General features: G+C 40.7%; 3 protein-coding genes across 10 annotated transcripts in view; 1 reads left to right on the forward strand and 2 right to left on the reverse strand.

Moving 5' to 3' along the window:
• Positions 1-23,489, reverse strand: part of LOC110528894 (oocyte zinc finger protein XlCOF6-like) — a 680,129-nt gene that overhangs the window by 392,007 nt on the left and 264,633 nt on the right. The gene's annotated exons all lie outside the window — the stretch shown is intronic.
• The window catches only part of LOC110510710 (zinc finger protein 883-like), a 586,683-nt gene that overhangs the window by 51,141 nt on the left and 512,053 nt on the right, over positions 1-23,489 (forward strand). The window lies entirely within an intron of this gene.
• On the reverse strand, positions 13,769-21,216 carry LOC110511156 (zinc finger protein OZF). The gene is made up of 2 exons (XM_036951267.1): positions 20,766-21,216; positions 13,769-17,192 (listed from the first exon to the last, which is right to left on the reverse strand). The coding sequence occupies exons 1-2, from the start codon at positions 20,863-20,865 to the stop codon at positions 15,865-15,867; spliced, it is 1,428 nt and encodes a 475-aa protein (XP_036807162.1). The 5' UTR covers positions 20,866-21,216; the 3' UTR covers positions 13,769-15,864.

Below are 23,489 nucleotides of genomic sequence, written 5' to 3' on the forward strand. Positions count from 1 at the left end.
TGATACATGTTGTGTCTACCAGCTCATTACCACAGAAAACTGATCATCACACCATCTCTATCTGATACATGTTGTGTCTACCAGCTCATTACCACAGAACACTGATCATCACACCATCTCTATCTGATACATGTTGTGTCTACCAGCTCATTACCACAGAACACTGATCATCACACCATCTCTATCTGATACATGTTGTGTCTACCAGCTCATTACCACAGAACACTGATCATCACACCATCTCTATCTGATACATGTTGTGTCTACCAGCTCATTACCACAGAACACTGATCATCACACCATCTCTATCTGATACATGTTGTGTCTACCAGCTCATTACCACAGAACACTGATCATCACACCATCTCTATCTGATACATGTTGTGTCTACCAGCTCATTACCACAGAAAACTGATCATCACACCATCTCTATCTGATACATGTTGTGTCTACCAGCTCATTACCACAGAAAACTGATCATCACACCATCTCTATCTGATACATGTTGTGTCTACCAGCTCATTACCACAGAAAACTGATCATCATCACACCATCTCTATCTGATACATGTTGTGTCTACCAGCTCATTACCACAGAGAACTGATCATCATCACACCATCTCTATCTGATACATGTTGTGTCTACCAGCTCATTACCACAGAACACTGATCATCACACCATCTCTATCTGATACATGTTGTGTCTACCAGCTCATTACCACAGAAAACTGATCATCACACCATCTCTATCTGATACATGTTGTGTCTACCAGCTCATTACCACAGAAAACTGATCATCACACCATCTCTATCTGATACATGTTGTGTCTACCAGCTCATTAACACAGAGAACTGATAATCACACCATCTCTATCTGATACATGTTGTGTCTACCAGCTCATTACCACAGAAAACTGATCATCACACCATCTCTATCTGATACATGTTGTGTCTACCAGCTCATTACCACAGAAAACTGATCATCACACCATCTCTATCTGATACATGTTGTGTCTACCAGCTCATTACCACAGAACACTGATCATCACACCATCTCTATCTGATACATGTTGTGTCTACCAGCTCATTACCACAGAAAACTGATCATCACACCATCTCTATCTGATACATGTTGTGTCTACCAGCTCATTACCACAGAAAACTGATCATCACACCATCTCTATCTGATACATGTTGTGTCTACCAGCTCATTACCACAGAAAACTGATCATCATCACACCATCTCTATCTGATACATGTTGTGTCTACCAGCTCATTACCACAGAACACTGATCATCACACCATCTCTATCTGATACATGTTGTGTCTACCAGCTCATTACCACAGAACACTGATAATCACACCATCTCTATCTGATACATGTTGTGTCTACCAGCTCATTACCACAGAAAACTGATCATCACACCATCTCTATCTGATACATGTTGTGTCTACCAGCTCATTACCACAGAAAACTGATAATCACACCATCTCTATCTGATACATGTTGTGTCTACCAGCTCATTACCACAGAAAACTGATCATCACACCATCTCTATCTGATACATGTTGTGTCTACCAGCTCATTACCACAGAAAACTGATCATCACACCATCTCTATCTGATACATGTTGTGTCTACCAGCTCATTACCACAGAGAACTGATCATCACACCATCTCTATCTGATACATGTTGTGTCTACCAGCTCATTACCACAGAGAACTGATCATCACACCATCTCTATCTGATACATGTTGTGTCTACCAGCTCATTACCACAGAGAACTGATCATCACACCATCTCTATCTGATACATGTTGTGTCTACCAGCTCATTACCACAGAACACTGATCATCACACCATCTCTATCTGATACATGTTGTGTCTACCAGCTCATTACCACAGAGAACTGATCATCACACCATCTCTATCTGATACATGTTGTGTCTACCAGCTCATTACCACAGAAAACTGATAATCACACCATCTCTATCTGATACATGTTGTGTCTACCAGCTCATTACCACAGAGAACTGATCATCACACCATCTCTATCTGATACATGTTGTGTCTACCAGCTCATTACCACAGAACACTGATCATCACACCATCTCTATCTGATACATGTTGTGTCTACCAGCTCATTACCACAGAGAACTGATCATCATCACACCATCTCTATCTGATACATGTTGTGTCTACCAGCTCATTACCACAGAGAACTGATCATCATCACACCATCTCTATCTGATACATGTTGTGTCTACCAGCTCATTACCACAGAACACTGATCATCACACCATCTCAATCTGATACATGTTGTGTCTACCAGCTCATTACCACAGAAAACTGATAATCACACCATCTCTATCTGATACATGTTGTGTCTACCAGCTCATTACCACAGAGAACTGATAATCACACCATCTCTATCTGATACATGTTGTGTCTACCAGCTCATTACCACAGAAAACTGATCATCACACCATCTCTATCTGATACATGTTGTGTCTACCAGCTCATTACCACAGAGAACTGATCATCACACCATCTCTATCTGATACATGTTGTGTCTACCAGCTCATTACCACAGAACACTGATCATCACACCATCTCTATCTGATACATGTTGTGTCTACCAGCTCATTACCACAGAGAACTGATCATCACACCATCTCTATCTGATACATGTTGTGTCTACCAGCTCATTACCACAGAAAACTGATAATCACACCATCTCTATCTGATACATGTTGTGTCTACCAGCTCATTACCACAGAGAACTGATCATCACACCATCTCTATCTGATACATGTTGTGTCTACCAGCTCATTACCACAGAACACTGATCATCACACCATCTCTATCTGATACATGTTGTGTCTACCAGCTCATTACCACAGAGAACTGATCATCATCACACCATCTCTATCTGATACATGTTGTGTCTACCAGCTCATTACCACAGAGAACTGATCATCATCACACCATCTCTATCTGATACATGTTGTGTCTACCAGCTCATTACCACAGAACACTGATCATCACACCATCTCTATCTGATACATGTTGTGTCTACCAGCTCATTACCACAGAAAACTGATAATCACACCATCTCTATCTGATACATGTTGTGTCTACCAGCTCATTACCACAGAACACTGATCATCACACCATCTCTATCTGATACATGTTGTGTCTACCAGCTCATTACCACAGAAAACTGATAATCACACCATCTCTATCTGATACATGTTGTGTCTACCAGCTCATTACCACAGAAAACTGATCATCACACCATCTCTATCTGATACATGTTGTGTCTACCAGCTCATTACCACAGAACACTGATCATCACACCATCTCTATCTGATACATGTTGTGTCTACCAGCTCATTACCACAGAACACTGATCATCACACCATCTCTATCTGATACATGTTGTGTCTACCAGCTCATTACCACAGAAAACTGATCATCACACCATCTCTATCTGATACATGTTGTGTCTACCAGCTCATTACCACAGAACACTGATCATCACACCATCTCTATCTGATACATGCTGTGTCTACCAGCTCATTACCACAGAACACTGATCATCACACCATCTCTATCTGATACATGTTGTGTCTACCAGCTCATTACCACAGAACACTGATCATCACACCATCTCTATCTGATACATGTTGTGTCTACCAGCTCATTACCACAGAACACTGATCATCACACCATCTCTATCTGATACATGTTGTGTCTACCAGCTCATTACCACAGAACACTGATCATCACACCATCTCTATCTGATACATGTTGTGTCTACCAGCTCATTACCACAGAAAACTGATCATCACACCATCTCTATCTGATACATGTTGTGTCTACCAGCTCATTACCACAGAAAACTGATCATCACACCATCTCTATCTGATACATGTTGTGTCTACCAGCTCATTACCACAGAAAACTGATCATCATCACACCATCTCTATCTGATACATGTTGTGTCTACCAGCTCATTACCACAGAGAACTGATCATCATCACACCATCTCTATCTGATACATGTTGTGTCTACCAGCTCATTACCACAGAACACTGATCATCACACCATCTCTATCTGATACATGTTGTGTCTACCAGCTCATTACCACAGAACACTGATCATCACACCATCTCTATCTGATACATGTTGTGTCTACCAGCTCATTACCACAGAAAACTGATAATCACACCATCTCTATCTGATACATGTTGTGTCTACCAGCTCATTACCACAGAACACTGATCATCACACCATCTCTATCTGATACATGTTGTGTCTACCAGCTCATTACCACAGAAAACTGATAATCACACCATCTCTATCTGATACATGTTGTGTCTACCAGCTCATTACCACAGAAAACTGATCATCACACCATCTCTATCTGATACATGTTGTGTCTACCAGCTCATTACCACAGAACACTGATCATCACACCATCTCTATCTGATACATGTTGTGTCTACCAGCTCATTACCACAGAACACTGATCATCACACCATCTCTATCTGATACATGTTGTGTCTACCAGCTCATTACCACAGAAAACTGATCATCACACCATCTCTATCTGATACATGTTGTGTCTACCAGCTCATTACCACAGAACACTGATCATCACACCATCTCTATCTGATACATGTTGTGTCTACCAGCTCATTACCACAGAACACTGATCATCACACCATCTCTATCTGATACATGTTGTGTCTACCAGCTCATTACCACAGAACACTGATCATCACACCATCTCTATCTGATACATGTTGTGTCTACCAGCTCATTACCACAGAACACTGATCATCACACCATCTCTATCTGATACATGTTGTGTCTACCAGCTCATTACCACAGAACACTGATCATCACACCATCTCTATCTGATACATGTTGTGTCTACCAGCTCATTACCACAGAAAACTGATCATCACACCATCTCTATCTGATACATGTTGTGTCTACCAGCTCATTACCACAGAAAACTGATCATCACACCATCTCTATCTGATACATGTTGTGTCTACCAGCTCATTACCACAGAAAACTGATCATCATCACACCATCTCTATCTGATACATGTTGTGTCTACCAGCTCATTACCACAGAGAACTGATCATCATCACACCATCTCTATCTGATACATGTTGTGTCTACCAGCTCATTACCACAGAACACTGATCATCACACCATCTCTATCTGATACATGTTGTGTCTACCAGCTCATTACCACAGAAAACTGATCATCACACCATCTCTATCTGATACATGTTGTGTCTACCAGCTCATTACCACAGAACACTGATCATCACACCATCTCTATCTGATACATGTTGTGTCTACCAGCTCATTACCACAGAAACCTGATAATCACACCATCTCTATCTGATACATGTTGTGTCTACCAGCTCATTACCACAGAACACTGATCATCACACCATCTCTATCTGATACATGTTGTGTCTACCAGCTCATTACCACAGAAAACTGATAATCACACCATCTCTATCTGATACATGTTGTGTCTACCAGCTCATTACCACAGAAAACTGATCATCACACCATCTCTATCTGATACATGTTGTGTCTACCAGCTCATTACCACAGAACACTGATCATCACACCATCTCTATCTGATACATGTTGTGTCTACCAGCTCATTACCACAGAACACTGATCATCACACCATCTCTATCTGATACATGTTGTGTCTACCAGCTCATTACCACAGAAAACTGATCATCACACCATCTCTATCTGATACATGTTGTGTCTACCAGCTCATTACCACAGAACACTGATCATCACACCATCTCTATCTGATACATGTTGTGTCTACCAGCTCATTACCACAGAACACTGATCATCACACCATCTCTATCTGATACATGTTGTGTCTACCAGCTCATTACCACAGAACACTGATCATCACACCATCTCTATCTGATACATGTTGTGTCTACCAGCTCATTACCACAGAACACTGATCATCACACCATCTCTATCTGATACATGTTGTGTCTACCAGCTCATTACCACAGAACACTGATCATCACACCATCTCTATCTGATACATGTTGTGTCTACCAGCTCATTACCACAGAAAACTGATCATCACACCATCTCTATCTGATACATGTTGTGTCTACCAGCTCATTACCACAGAAAACTGATCATCACACCATCTCTATCTGATACATGTTGTGTCTACCAGCTCATTACCACAGAAAACTGATCATCATCACACCATCTCTATCTGATACATGTTGTGTCTACCAGCTCATTACCACAGAGAACTGATCATCATCACACCATCTCTATCTGATACATGTTGTGTCTACCAGCTCATTACCACAGAACACTGATCATCACACCATCTCTATCTGATACATGTTGTGTCTACCAGCTCATTACCACAGAACACTGATCATCACACCATCTCTATCTGATACATGTTGTGTCTACCAGCTCATTACCACAGAACACTGATCATCACACCATCTCTATCTGATACATGTTGTGTCTACCAGCTCATTACCACAGAACACTGATCATCACACCATCTCTATCTGATACATGTTGTGTCTACCAGCTCATTACCACAGAACACTGATCATCACACCATCTCTATCTGATACATGTTGTGTCTACCAGCTCATTACCACAGAAAACTGATCATCACACCATCTCTATCTGATACATGTTGTGTCTACCAGCTCATTACCACAGAAAACTGATCATCACACCATCTCTATCTGATACATGTTGTGTCTACCAGCTCATTACCACAGAAAACTGATCATCATCACACCATCTCTATCTGATACATGTTGTGTCTACCAGCTCATTACCACAGAGAACTGATCATCATCACACCATCTCTATCTGATACATGTTGTGTCTACCAGCTCATTACCACAGAACACTGATCATCACACCATCTCTATCTGATACATGTTGTGTCTACCAGCTCATTACCACAGAAAACTGATCATCACACCATCTCTATCTGATACATGTTGTGTCTACCAGCTCATTACCACAGAAAACTGATCATCACACCATCTCTATCTGATACATGTTGTGTCTACCAGCTCATTACCACAGAGAACTGATAATCACACCATCTCTATCTGATACATGTTGTGTCTACCAGCTCATTACCACAGAAAACTGATCATCACACCATCTCTATCTGATACATGTTGTGTCTACCAGCTCATTACCACAGAAAACTGATCATCACACCATCTCTATCTGATACATGTTGTGTCTACCAGCTCATTACCACAGAAAACTGATCATCACACCATCTCTATCTGATACATGTTGTGTCATCTCATTCTCACAGAAAACTGATCATCACACCATCTCTATCTGATACATGTTGTGTCTACCAGCTCATTACCACAGAAAACTGATCATCACACCATCTCTATCTGATACATGTTGTGTCTACCAGCTCATTACCACAGAAAACTGATCATCACACCATCTCTATCTGATACATGTTGTGTCTACCAGCTCATTACCACAGAAAACTGATCATCATCACACCATCTCTATCTGATACATGTTGTGTCTACCAGCTCATTACCACAGAGAACTGATCATCATCACACCATCTCTATCTGATACATGTTGTGTCTACCAGCTCATTACCACAGAACACTGATCATCACACCATCTCTATCTGATACATGTTGTGTCTACCAGCTCATTACCACAGAAAACTGATCATCACACCATCTCTATCTGATACATGTTGTGTCTACCAGCTCATTACCACAGAAAACTGATCATCACACCATCTCTATCTGATACATGTTGTGTCTACCAGCTCATTACCACAGAGAACTGATAATCACACCATCTCTATCTGATACATGTTGTGTCTACCAGCTCATTACCACAGAAAACTGATAATCACACCATCTCTATCTGATACATGTTGTGTCTACCAGCTCATTACCACAGAAAACTGATCATCACACCATCTCTATCTGATACATGTTGTGTCTACCAGCTCATTACCACAGAACACTGATCATCACACCATCTCTATCTGATACATGCTGTGTCTACCAGCTCATTACCACAGAACACTGATCATCACACCATCTCTATCTGATACATGTTGTGTCTACCAGCTCATTACCACAGAACACTGATCATCACACCATCTCTATCTGATACATGTTGTGTCTACCAGCTCATTACCACAGAACACTGATCATCACACCATCTCTATCTGATACATGTTGTGTCTACCAGCTCATTACCACAGAACACTGATCATCACACCATCTCTATCTGATACATGTTGTGTCTACCAGCTCATTACCACAGAAAACTGATCATCACACCATCTCTATCTGATACATGTTGTGTCTACCAGCTCATTACCACAGAAAACTGATCATCACACCATCTCTATCTGATACATGTTGTGTCTACCAGCTCATTACCACAGAAAACTGATCATCATCACACCATCTCTATCTGATACATGTTGTGTCTACCAGCTCATTACCACAGAGAACTGATCATCATCACACCATCTCTATCTGATACATGTTGTGTCTACCAGCTCATTACCACAGAACACTGATCATCACACCATCTCTATCTGATACATGTTGTGTCTACCAGCTCATTACCACAGAACACTGATCATCACACCATCTCTATCTGATACATGTTGTGTCTACCAGCTCATTACCACAGAAAACTGATAATCACACCATCTCTATCTGATACATGTTGTGTCTACCAGCTCATTACCACAGAACACTGATCATCACACCATCTCTATCTGATACATGTTGTGTCTACCAGCTCATTACCACAGAAAACTGATAATCACACCATCTCTATCTGATACATGTTGTGTCTACCAGCTCATTACCACAGAAAACTGATCATCACACCATCTCTATCTGATACATGTTGTGTCTACCAGCTCATTACCACAGAACACTGATCATCACACCATCTCTATCTGATACATGTTGTGTCTACCAGCTCATTACCACAGAACACTGATCATCACACCATCTCTATCTGATACATGTTGTGTCTACCAGCTCATTACCACAGAAAACTGATCATCACACCATCTCTATCTGATACATGTTGTGTCTACCAGCTCATTACCACAGAACACTGATCATCACACCATCTCTATCTGATACATGTTGTGTCTACCAGCTCATTACCACAGAACACTGATCATCACACCATCTCTATCTGATACATGTTGTGTCTACCAGCTCATTACCACAGAACACTGATCATCACACCATCTCTATCTGATACATGTTGTGTCTACCAGCTCATTACCACAGAACACTGATCATCACACCATCTCTATCTGATACATGTTGTGTCTACCAGCTCATTACCACAGAACACTGATCATCACACCATCTCTATCTGATACATGTTGTGTCTACCAGCTCATTACCACAGAAAACTGATCATCACACCATCTCTATCTGATACATGTTGTGTCTACCAGCTCATTACCACAGAAAACTGATCATCATCACACCATCTCTATCTGATACATGTTGTGTCTACCAGCTCATTACCACAGAGAACTGATCATCATCACACCATCTCTATCTGATACATGTTGTGTCTACCAGCTCATTACCACAGAACACTGATCATCACACCATCTCTATCTGATACATGTTGTGTCTACCAGCTCATTACCACAGAAAACTGATCATCACACCATCTCTATCTGATACATGTTGTGTCTACCAGCTCATTACCACAGAACACTGATCATCACACCATCTCTATCTGATACATGTTGTGTCTACCAGCTCATTACCACAGAAAACTGATAATCACACCATCTCTATCTGATACATGTTGTGTCTACCAGCTCATTACCACAGAACACTGATCATCACACCATCTCTATCTGATACATGTTGTGTCTACCAGCTCATTACCACAGAAAACTGATAATCACACCATCTCTATCTGATACATGTTGTGTCTACCAGCTCATTACCACAGAAAACTGATCATCACACCATCTCTATCTGATACATGTTGTGTCTACCAGCTCATTACCACAGAACACTGATCATCACACCATCTCTATCTGATACATGTTGTGTCTACCAGCTCATTACCACAGAACACTGATCATCACACCATCTCTATCTGATACATGTTGTGTCTACCAGCTCATTACCACAGAAAACTGATCATCACACCATCTCTATCTGATACATGTTGTGTCTACCAGCTCATTACCACAGAACACTGATCATCACACCATCTCTATCTGATACATGTTGTGTCTACCAGCTCATTACCACAGAACACTGATCATCACACCATCTCTATCTGATACATGTTGTGTCTACCAGCTCATTACCACAGAACACTGATCATCACACCATCTCTATCTGATACATGTTGTGTCTACCAGCTCATTACCACAGAACACTGATCATCACACCATCTCTATCTGATACATGTTGTGTCTACCAGCTCATTACCACAGAACACTGATCATCACACCATCTCTATCTGATACATGTTGTGTCTACCAGCTCATTACCACAGAAAACTGATCATCACACCATCTCTATCTGATACATGTTGTGTCTACCAGCTCATTACCACAGAAAACTGATCATCACACCATCTCTATCTGATACATGTTGTGTCTACCAGCTCATTACCACAGAAAACTGATCATCATCACACCATCTCTATCTGATACATGTTGTGTCTACCAGCTCATTACCACAGAGAACTGATCATCATCACACCATCTCTATCTGATACATGTTGTGTCTACCAGCTCATTACCACAGAACACTGATCATCACACCATCTCTATCTGATACATGTTGTGTCTACCAGCTCATTACCACAGAACACTGATCATCACACCATCTCTATCTGATACATGTTGTGTCTACCAGCTCATTACCACAGAACACTGATCATCACACCATCTCTATCTGATACATGTTGTGTCTACCAGCTCATTACCACAGAACACTGATCATCACACCATCTCTATCTGATACATGTTGTGTCTACCAGCTCATTACCACAGAACACTGATCATCACACCATCTCTATCTGATACATGTTGTGTCTACCAGCTCATTACCACAGAAAACTGATCATCACACCATCTCTATCTGATACATGTTGTGTCTACCAGCTCATTACCACAGAAAACTGATCATCACACCATCTCTATCTGATACATGTTGTGTCTACCAGCTCATTACCACAGAAAACTGATCATCATCACACCATCTCTATCTGATACATGTTGTGTCTACCAGCTCATTACCACAGAGAACTGATCATCATCACACCATCTCTATCTGATACATGTTGTGTCTACCAGCTCATTACCACAGAACACTGATCATCACACCATCTCTATCTGATACATGTTGTGTCTACCAGCTCATTACCACAGAAAACTGATCATCACACCATCTCTATCTGATACATGTTGTGTCTACCAGCTCATTACCACAGAAAACTGATCATCACACCATCTCTATCTGATACATGTTGTGTCTACCAGCTCATTACCACAGAGAACTGATAATCACACCATCTCTATCTGATACATGTTGTGTCTACCAGCTCATTACCACAGAAAACTGATCATCACACCATCTCTATCTGATACATGTTGTGTCTACCAGCTCATTACCACAGAAAACTGATCATCACACCATCTCTATCTGATACATGTTGTGTCTACCAGCTCATTACCACAGAAAACTGATCATCACACCATCTCTATCTGATACATGTTGTGTCATCTCATTCTCACAGAAAACTGATCATCACACCATCTCTATCTGATACATGTTGTGTCTACCAGCTCATTACCACAGAAAACTGATCATCACACCATCTCTATCTGATACATGTTGTGTCTACCAGCTCATTACCACAGAAAACTGATCATCACACCATCTCTATCTGATACATGTTGTGTCTACCAGCTCATTACCACAGAAAACTGATCATCACACCATCTCTATCTGATACATGTTGTGTAATCTCATTCTCACAGAAAACTGATCATCACACCATCTCTATCTGATACATGTTGTGTCTACCAGCTCATTACCACAGAAAACTGATCATCACACCATCTCTATCTGATACATGTTGTGTCTACCAGCTCATTACCACAGAAAACTGATCATCACACCATCTCTATCTGATACATGTTGTGTCTACCAGCTCATTACCACAGAAAACTGATCATCACACCATCTCTATCTGATACATGTTGTGTCATCTCATTCTCACAGAAAACTGATCATCACACCATCTCTATCTGATACATGTTGTGTCTACCAGCTCATTACCACAGAAAACTGATCATCACACCATCTCTATCTGATACATGTTGTGTCTACCAGCTCATTACCACAGAAAACTGATCATCACACCATCTCTATCTGATACATGTTGTGTCTACCAGCTCATTACCACAGAAAACTGATCATCACACCATCTCTATCTGATACATGTTGTGTCTACCAGCTCATTACCACAGAAAACTGATCATCATCACACCATCTCTATCTGATACATGTTGTGTCATCTCATTCTCACAGAAAACTGATCATCACACCATCTCTATCTGATACATGTTGTGTCATCTCATTCTCACAGAAAACTGATCATCACACCATCTCTATCTGATACATGTTGTGTCATCTCATTCTCACAGAAAACTGATCATCACACCATCTCTATCTGATACATGTTGTGTCATCTCATTCTCACAGAAAACTGATCATCACACCATCTCTATCTGATACATGTTGTGTCATCTCATTCTCACAGAAAACTGATCATCACACCATCTCTATCTGATACATGTTGTGTCATCTCATTCTCACAGAAAACTGATCATCACACCATCTCTATCTGATACATGTTGTGTCTACCAGCTCATTACCACAGAAAACTGATCATCACACCATCTCTATCTGATACATGTTGTGTCTACCAGCTCATTACCACAGAAAACTGATCATCACACCATCTCTATCTGATACATGTTGTGTCTACCAGCTCATTACCACAGAAAACTGCAGAGGGAAGCACTACCACCCAGTTAACCAGCCTCACAGAGGATATTCAACCTTAAGCGCAAATCCAAGGTCATCTCAATATCTTTACAGTAGAAGTGAACAAAACACACCAAAACTGACAAGGTGAATACTGATCAGTAAAGTAAAGAGAGGCTAATGTTCTATAATGCTCCTGTTCCTATGCACAGTTCAATCACAGTGAGAAAGAATAGGATTACAGTAGATTGTGCTACAATTTATTGAGAATTAAATGATAGAATGATTTTAATCTTAGCCAGTCAGAGAACAGATGGGGATTCTCACATTTATATGTTGGTGTCCTTTTAAGTTGTTCTGCTAAGAAAAAACTCTCCTTTGTGTATACGTTCATGTTGTTTTAAGGTACCCAGGTGAGAAAAACTCTTCCCACAGTCAGAACAGGAGTAGGGCTTCTCTCCAGTGTTGACTGATGAACTGTCAGATCCCTTGATGTTTTGCAGCTCTTCCCACAGTCAGAGCAGGGATACAGATTCTCTCCTGTGTGTATTTTTAGCTTTGATAGTGTTAAAAAGAAAAATGCTATTGCAGCCTCTTTGCAATAAGGAATTGAGACCAAAAACTCAAGAGAAGTTTAAGAGAGTGTTTAATACCAAATGATACAGTCAGCTGAGTGCATGCATTTAGAAAGCTCACAACACATTTTATACTCTTCCCTTATAGGCGTCACCTCCCCAGCTTTACATTTTATGGCCCCAATGAGTTTCCCTCTTTTCCCCTGTGGAATGTCCATGGTCCTCTCTTTGTTTAGCCAGATGTCAGAATCCCAACCCGTCCATCTTCTGTTCTGGGCCTGACCCTGCTCTCTGAGCCGAGGCAATTTCCTCTTCTCTGATTGGGTCAACATTTCTAAATTAGCATACACACAGTTTCATGTCCTAAACTCCATTAATACTCACAGTAATTATTCACTAAACAGGATACACACTAACTACAGTTTAACTTGAAACATGTTACATTTGAATAGAATCCATCAGTTCTAAATGTTCCGTTGTCATGCTGTCTGGCAACACTCTTATCCCTTGCCTGCTAGCTAGCGAACTACTGTTAACAGTCACATCAAACCATGCAGCTAGAATAACAGCAAAGTAACTGCTTTTAATTTAATTTGACCTAGTTTTAAATTGACATTCCTTTGTATATATCCATACAGATTTTGTGGATTCATGATTTCGACTGGCTGAGACAAGAAGTCAGTCTCGTCCTGACACGTTAATTCTCAATAGGATAGTGCATATCGAATTTCAATATTGAAACAATGTTGCAAATGTTGAGAGAAAGACAGCAACGTTTGCACAACCCCCCCATTGATGCAAACAAAAATGTTAGGCTAGAAGCAAGGGGAAATAATGTCTAGATGCCTTTTACAGTGGAGATCAAGTTAATGAATTGGCTGGCTGGGCTGATGGGCCAGTGGATGAGCAGGGATCTGTCAGACGGAACAGGAAACAAGATTCCCGTTTTTGCATCATCTGTGCTAAACAGTGTTTTTAGAATGGCTTAGAACACGTCTTAACCAATCACAAAGCTTGTTTTGACCAACCCGTTGTAGAATTTTTTTGAACAATAGCCTGTATTGAAATCAAAAGCTCTTTGGTGCTGCAGTATGCCTCATTAATTATTGCGCACTGTTCTGGTATAAAAACACATATTTGGATTGTCTCCAGTCGTGTAAAATGATGTAGAATTGCATGAAATGAGTTTCTAAAAGGCTATTTTTTTTTATGGAAATAAGATGAGATTCATGCAGTGCTTACATTATAATGGATCTATTTTCACCCCAACCTCGTACACGGTGTTCTGGGAATCCACAACCTTTGACATGTGACGCTTACAAAATGAAGAACTGTTTCTAAAACTGCATATCTAAGGCTCTGGTCTGTTCTGGGAGTGAGGGTAAACAATAGGCATGTTCTCTGCTATCCACTTTATGTTTTAATTATAATTTTGGGTATAGGGGAGAGTCACTTGTTTTTCCCCAAGTGTTCAGAGAGGGTCGGGGAAAAATATATTTTAGTGAAGGGAGGGGCATACATTTTTATTTCAGAGATACAATTTGCTCCAGGTATCCCTCATTATAAATAACATACCTTAGTAGTAAAAAAAATAATCCACCCAAACGAATGGAGAAAACGGATCACACCATCTCTATCTGATACATGTTGTGTCTACTATCTCAGTCCCACAGACGACTTCATACGGAAGCAGTATATTCAACGCTAAGGGCAAATCCAAGGTCCTCTCAATATTTTTTGCAGTAGAAGCTAATAAAACACACCAAAACTGACAAAGTGCACACTGATCAGTAAAGTAAAGAGGATAACATTCTATAACGCTCCCTTTCCTCTGCACAGTTCTCTCACAGTGAGAAACAATAGGACAACAATAGAGTGTTCTACACTTTCTTCATTTGATCCAATTCACTGTTACCAATTATTTTATGAGATGAGAATTAAGTGATGGAGTGACTTTAATCTTAGCTGGTCCGAGAGAACTGATGAAGCTTCTCTCCTTTTGTTACCAAAAAGGGAGGTTACTTTAAACAGGGGTCCATTTTCAATCCAGCAAAAAATGTTTTTAATCTGCAAAAGGCTTCACTCGTTTGTATCCGTTGGTGTGCTTAAGTTGCTCTGTTGAGAGAATCTCGCCCCACAATCAGAGCAGGATTAAGGATTATCTCCTGTGTGCACTCTCTGATGAACTTTCAGAGCACTTGATGTTGTGAAGCATTTCCCACAGTCAGAACAGGAGTACGGCTTCTCTCCCGAATGTATACGATGGTGTGTTTGTAAGTTTCCCCGTCGAGAGTAACTCCCCCCACAGTCAGAGCAGGAGTAAGGTTTCTCACCTGTGTGCACTCTCTGATGAACTGTCAGAGCACTTGATGTTGTAAAACTCTTCCCACATTCAGAGCAGGGATAAGGCTTCTCTCCTGTGTGTATACGTTGGTGATTCTTTAAGCTGCTGTGTCGAGTGAAATTCTTCCCACAGTCAGAGCAGGAGTAAGGCTTCTCTCCTGTGTGTAAACGTTGGTGTTCCTTTAAGCTGCTGTGTTGAGAGAAACTCTTTCCACAGTCAGAACAGAAGGAAAGCCTCTCTCCGGTGTGTGTTCTCTGATGAACATTTAGCGCAGATGATGTTGGGAAGAATTTACCACAGTCAGAGCAAGTGTAAGGCTTGTCTCCTGTGTGTATATGTTGGTGTGATTTTACGCTGCTCTGTAGAGAGAAACTCTTCCCACATTTAGAGCAGGAGTAAGGCTTCTCTCCTGTATGTATACGCTGGTGACATTTTAACGTATCAAATTGTGTGAAACATTTTCCACAGTCCGAACAGGAGTAAGGCTTTTCACCTGTATGTAAACGTTGGTGTATTTTTAAGTTGCTCCGTTGAGAAAAACTCTTCCCACAGTCAGAGCAGGAAAAAGGCTTTTCTCCTGTATGTACACGTTCATGTGCTTTTAAAGTATCCAATAGGGAGAAACTTTTCCCACAGTCAGAGCAGAAGTAAGGCTTCTCTCCTGTGTGTATATGTTGGTGTATTTTTAAACTGCTCCGTCGAGAGAATCTCCCCCCACAGTCAGAGCAGGAAAAAGGCTTCTCTCCTGTGTGTGTTCTCTGGTGAACTGTTAGGTCAGATGATGTTGTGAAGCATTTTCCACATTCAGAGCAAGAGTAAGGCTTCTCTCCTGTGTGTATGCGTTGGTGTGATTTGAAGTGGCTTCGTTGAGAGAATCTCCACCCACAGTATGAGCAGGAGTAAGGGTTCTCTCCTGTGTGTATACGTTGGTGTGTTTTTAAGCTGCTCTGTTGAGAGAATCTCAACCCACAATCAGAGCAGGAGTACGACTTCTCTCCTGTGTGTATTTTTAGGTGTATTTTTAGCTTTGAAAGAATTGGGAAAATCTTCTTACAATGTGGGCATTGGTGAGACCTCTTAGATCTGTGATCTTCCTGTTGTTGCTCTCTGGATGTCGGGAATGTCTCAATGTTACCTGTGTGAACAGCATCAGAAATAAAAGTCAGTGTGATAAACAGTGATGATACAAAATATTATGAACACCTGCTACTTCCATGACATAGACTGACCAGGTGAAAGCTATGATCCCTTATTGATGTCACTTGTTAAATCACTGTAGATGATGGGGTGTAGACAGGTTAAAGAAGGATTTTTAAATATTGAGATAATTTAGACATGGATTGTGTATGTGTGCCATTCAGAGGGTGAATCAGCAAGACAAAAGATTGAAGTGTCTTTGAACGGGGTGTGGTAATAGGTGTCAGGTCCACCGGTTTGTGTCAAGAACTGCAATGCTGCTGGGTTTTTCACACTGAACAGTTTCCCTTATGTATAAAGAATGGTCCACCACCCAAAGGACATCCAGCCAACTTGACACAACTGTGGGAATCAAAAAGGCCAGCTTTTTCAAGCAGAAATTTGCATCCTGTAGCTCTAACTCCAAAAAGTTCTGGGACACTGTAAGGTCCATGGAGAACAAGAGCACCTCCTCCCAGCTGCCCACTGCACTGAGGCTAGGTAACACAGTCACCACCGATAAATCCATGATAATCGAAAACTTCAACAAGCATTTCTCAATGGCTGGCCATGCCTTCCTCCTGGCTACTCCAACCTCGGCCAACAGCTCCGCCCCCCCGCAGCTACTCGCCCAAGCCATCCCAGCTTCTCCTTTACCCAAATCCAGATAGCAGATGTTCTGAAAGAGCTGCAAAACCTGGACCCGTACAAATCAGCTGGGCTTGACAATCTGGACCCTCTATTTCTGAAACTATCCGCCGCCATTGTCGCAACCCCTATTACCAGCCTGTTCAACCTCTCTTTCATATCGTCTGAGATCCCCAAGGACTGGAAAGCTGCCGCGGTCATCCCCCTCTTCAAAGGGGAGACAACCTGGACCCAAACGGTTACAGACCTATATCCATCCTGCCCTGCCTATCTAAGGTCTTCGAAAGCCAAGTCAACAAACAGATCACTGACCATCTCGAATCCCACCATAGCTTCTCCGCTGTGCAATCTGGTTTCCCGAGCCAGTCACGGGTGCACCTCAGTCACGCTAAAGGTACTAAACGATATCATAACTGCCATCGATAAAAGACAGTACTGTGCAGCCATCTTCATCGACCTGGCCAAGGCTTTCGACTCTGTCAATCACCAAATTCTTATCAGCAGACTCAATAGCCTCGGTTTTTCTAATGACTGCCTTGCCTGGTTCTCCAATTACTTTGCAGACAGAGTTCAGTGTGTCAAATCGGAGGGCATGTTGTCCGGTCTTCTGGCAGTCTCTATGGGGGTGCCACAGGGTTCAATTCTCGGGCCGACTCTTTTCTCTGTATATATCAATGATGCTGCTCTTGCTGCGGGCGATTCCCTGATCCACCTCTATGCAGACGACACCATTCTGTATACTTCTGGCCCTTCCTTGGACACTGTGCTATCTAAACTCCAAACAAGCTTCAATGGGCAGGACCTATAGCATATCATAATCACATCAATAAATTGGTTATAACAAACTCAGAACACTGTAACAGCAAAATGGTTGCAGAGGACGTGACAAACTCGAAACAGGAGAATGTTTACTGGTTGCTCAGGAGGTAAAGGGGAAGTCAGATGTGTGGAATAAATGTGACTAGTTGTGGAAAATACTGGAGATCCAGAAAAGTAAGGTAAGGAGCAAACACTGAGTGCATATTGTGTGTTCCAAACAGGTAGATTACAAAAATCTTCTGACTGTTTGGAACAATGTAAACAACACTAATTATAAGTGTACCAGAGCATCAGTTTTGCAGCAAAGACTAAAAACTGTCGCATTCATTCGTGAATGCAATTTTCAAAAACAGAACGGCTTATTTATTGTTTACGCTAATTATTCAAGGCTCACTTAAATTTTACTTTAAAAACTAAAATGCTTGATTGCATTTTAAATCATGAATGACTGGTATGCTGTGTGATGACATGGACGAATGACTGATTGATACAGTAGCCTACACAAGTATTGAAATGTAGTCCTCAGTAAGTTAAGGTATTAAGACAAAACCAAATGCGCTCTTAGGCCTCAACCTGGATGGTGCTTATACAAGGCTGCTATACTAAGCCTACTAATGATAATGGCATTACCTATTATCATAGTGATGGTCATAATAATAATTATAACAAGATGGAGATCCAGAAAAAGGACGGGTTTTAATATTAATATTCTGACCATTTGGAACAGTGTATAGAACATTAAATTAATGATCAATAATACCAGAGAGGCTGGTTTAATGAAAACATTAAGCATTTATTAAAGCATAGCAAAGATAAAAAATTGGAGAATTTGTTAAATTGTTTATCCGACATGTTGCGTGTGGCTTGGTGCTCACGGAATCAGTAGGCTATTAAACAAACAGGCAACACGAGCAGGTTCTGTCTTATTTCTGCAGATAAATGGATGATATATAAAGCCAGGCACAATTAACAGTTATGATTATAATAGCAATTTAAGTTGGAGTTTCCTCTCTCACTTCTATTAGACAATAAGGCAAGGGCTGTTTTCTCATCTCCTCATCCTGCTGCCTCCGCAGCTTTGTTCTCAACACCGATATGCTGGTTAACTTTGCTATTATACACAAAGCAACATTGACTAGGAAAAGGCGCCAATTCAACAGTGCACTGAGATGTGTTTCAGAATTGTGAACTAACTCAGTATTAGCAAAGTGTTCTTACTGTTTTTCACACTCTGTACATGCCAAATAAGACATTTTAACATCAGCAGTTGTCACAAAGTGCTTTACAGAAACGCAGCCTAAAACCCCAAAGAGCAATCAATGCAGATGTAGAAGCACAGTGGTTAGGAAACACTCCTGGAAGGCACGAAGCTACGAAGAAACCTAGAGAGGAGCTAGACTCAGAGGGGTCCTCTTCCAAACATTAGTAGTGAATTTCATACAAGTTGGTCACCGCACTTAAATTGAGCTGCAAGAGACTCACCTCACGAAGCACACATTTTGGTAATTGTGCTTAATTGTAAACAAACACACGTGACTGACTCAAACCGTTGTTTTGGGAAACTAGTACCCGTACGCTTCATAATGAAAAATCTTCATTATAAAAGATATCTAACGGGCGAAATGATGAACGCGATGTTATCTATTACCTAGTGCACAAGTTGACTACAGTTGACTATATGTTGACTATATGCTGCACAACAGTAATTGACTCACAAGGCTACGGTCTCTTCTCTTTGTGTGCTTGTAAACAAACACCACGTGACTGGGGGACTACCGTAAACTACTTAATAATGTGACAGATTAAATTAAAGAAGCAATGTTCTGTATCTCCTAACGTATTGCAAAATTAGTCATTTAGCAGAACAGTAGTGAGTGCTTACGTTTTAATATTTTTTTCGCACTGGTCCCCCGTGGGAATCGAACCCACAACTGGGCTACACGTGACCAACATCTACCTTCTCATTGAAACATTTCATCACGAAACAGTTATACTGCAACTTTTTATGCACAGTGGAATGTTGGAATGAATTACACAAACTTAGTTAGATAGAACCTGCTCTTACCATGAGAAACAGATTTCCCAATCTTCTCCTCCTCTTCATCTTTAATGTTGACATTCAGCTCCAGTGTTTGACTGCAGTCTTCCAGCTTCACTGATGCCATCTCTGGATCCTGCAGTGCAAACTGGGCTCCTCCAGTGACTGTAGGTTTGGACTTGGTGTGGAAGGAGAGAGGCAGGCTGGGTTTGTCCTCACTCTCACTCTCGATGTTGCCGGCTTGTCAGAGAAATTCTATAAGAGAGACTGCATATTCTTTCAAACAACACTTTATTATAAGATTAGCTAAAATGGAGCAGTCAACTATGCACTTCAACAGTTGTGCAGTTAAGGCCCAACAAACAGTGACGGGTCTCCACTTTTATAGAGAAGTACATCCTTTTCGTAGACGTGGCACATAGTGTGTAAAAGGCAATTACTTGTCTGTGCAGATTTAAGATAACACGAGGTTGATAGCCCAAGGTCTCCACCGTCTAACTACATTCCCAACAGCAAACATTATAATGTGCTCCTTTCTGCAAGTTCCCATACATGTGACTTCCTGTAGATAGTAAACCCACGGGATGTCAGATGCTGCGGACGTACCTAACGGATCATTGCTATACGCCCAGTCTTGTGACAAAGTCACACAAAGACAAGTTTGTATCAGATTAGAAAAAACACTAGCATATAACAAGAGACTATTCTTTAAGCAGTAAAACACGGGATAACATGACTAATTATGTAATGTTCCACAACAGGCCTCAGACTTAATCTGAATCGGCAAGTAGTAATAAAGAGAAACGGACACAAAAGTTAGTCTTGACAGGTCTGTCACTTTCTTTACTCTCTAAAAATATATCATATTTTTTCTTGTTCAATTATCTAATTTCAATAGATCAGGTAGCTAAGCATTGACAACAAAACATTCGTTAACATTAGACAACGTTCACACTATAAAACTAGGCTCCACAACGTAAGTGAATTTAACCTATAGTAGGTTTCGCAAATTCACAAGAATGCATAAATGACAAAACATATAGTAGTACATGGTTGCAGTTTGTTTTAGGCAGCACTATGTACTATTTGTAATTGGCTCACTGCTACCGCACCGCAAGCGGTACCGGAGCGCCAAGTCTAGGTCCAAAAGGCTCCTTAACAGCTTCTACCCCCAAGCCATAAGTTTGCTGAACAATTCATCAAATGGCCACCTGGACCATTTGCGTTGACACGCAGTCTACCATTCCGCAATACGTTTTTATCACAGAGGACAATGTTAGGACTCATCATTGTAGTCTGTATACAAATGTATGATGGCTCTCTCTGTCTATAAGAAGAGAGCTGCATTCTCTTTTATTTATTTCCAAGCAATTTTACAGAAACTCCCTTCAAATGTAACTTAATTAATTAAGTTAAGAATCATAAGTTACCAAACCCGTTCTCAGGAATGGATAACACTAGCGATCCCTTCAGTCTCCACATATTTGGGAAAATCTGCGTTCGGATTTTTTTGCCCATAATTTGTGGAACAATTTGCAGAGTTCGCTGCAGCTAGATGTGCTGGTGCCACTCAGGCAGTTTACATTATTGATTGAGGACCTCTATGTAGTTGAATGTGATTGCTTTTATTAAATATGTTTATTTTGTTATTATGTGCTGAATTATATTGTTTTATACACATACAGTACCAGTCAAAAGTTTGGACACACCTTCTCATTCAAGGGGTTTACTTTATTTGTACTATGTTCTACATTGTAGAATAATAGTTAAGACATCAACACTCTGAAATAACACATATGGAATCATGTAGTAACCCAAAAAGTGTTAAAATCATTTAAAAACATTTTTTTTTTTACATTCTTCAAAGTAGCCACACTTTGCCTTGATGACAGCTTTGCACACTCTTGGCATCCTCATGCACAAATGCCAATCGTTGGCTGGAGTGGTGTAAAGCTAATCATTGGACTGTGGAGCAGTGGAAATGTGTTCTCTGGAGTGATGAATCACGGGCTCACCATCTACAGTCTGAGGGACAAATCTGGGTTTGGAGGATGCCAGAGAACGCTACCTGCCCCAATGCAGAGTGCCAACTGTACATTTTGGTGGAGGATGAATAATGGTCTGGGGCTGTTTTTCATGGTTTGAGCTAGGCCCCTTAGTTCCAGTGAAGGGAAATCTTAATGCTACAGCATACAATGACATTATAGATGATTCTGTTCTTCCAACTTTGTGGCAACAGTTTTGTGGAAGGCCCTTTCCTGTTTCCAGAAATGGTTAGTTGAGATCGGTGTGGAAGAACTTGACTGGCCCGCACATTGCCCTGACCTTTACCCCATCGAACACCTTTGGGATGAATTGGAACAAATGGTCTGTTCTATATCTTCAATCAAATTAAACATGTACTACTGTGACATTAAAATGTTTCATGGTATTTTTCATCAGTTGTTTTCTATGAAATGTCATTTCCACCACACTCTGTCATTACCACAACGCTAAGTCATTAGCATAACGGTACATATTGTTGTGGCAAAAGTGTATTCAATTACAATTGATATAAATGTTTTTTCCCATATGTGAACCTCATATGCTTGTTCTTAAGATAATATTTTACTTTACTTTAGAAATTAAGATGTTGATGTGGTAAATACATGTTTCTGAGTATCATCAAGGCAGATATGGACATTTAGACACAACAATAATGAATACATCTAATTAAGATGTTGATGTGGTAAATACATGTTTCTGAGTATC

Source organism: Oncorhynchus mykiss, chromosome 18, assembly GCF_013265735.2.
Source record: "Oncorhynchus mykiss isolate Arlee chromosome 18, USDA_OmykA_1.1, whole genome shotgun sequence".
NCBI classification, from domain to species: Eukaryota; Metazoa; Chordata; class Actinopteri; order Salmoniformes; family Salmonidae; genus Oncorhynchus; species Oncorhynchus mykiss.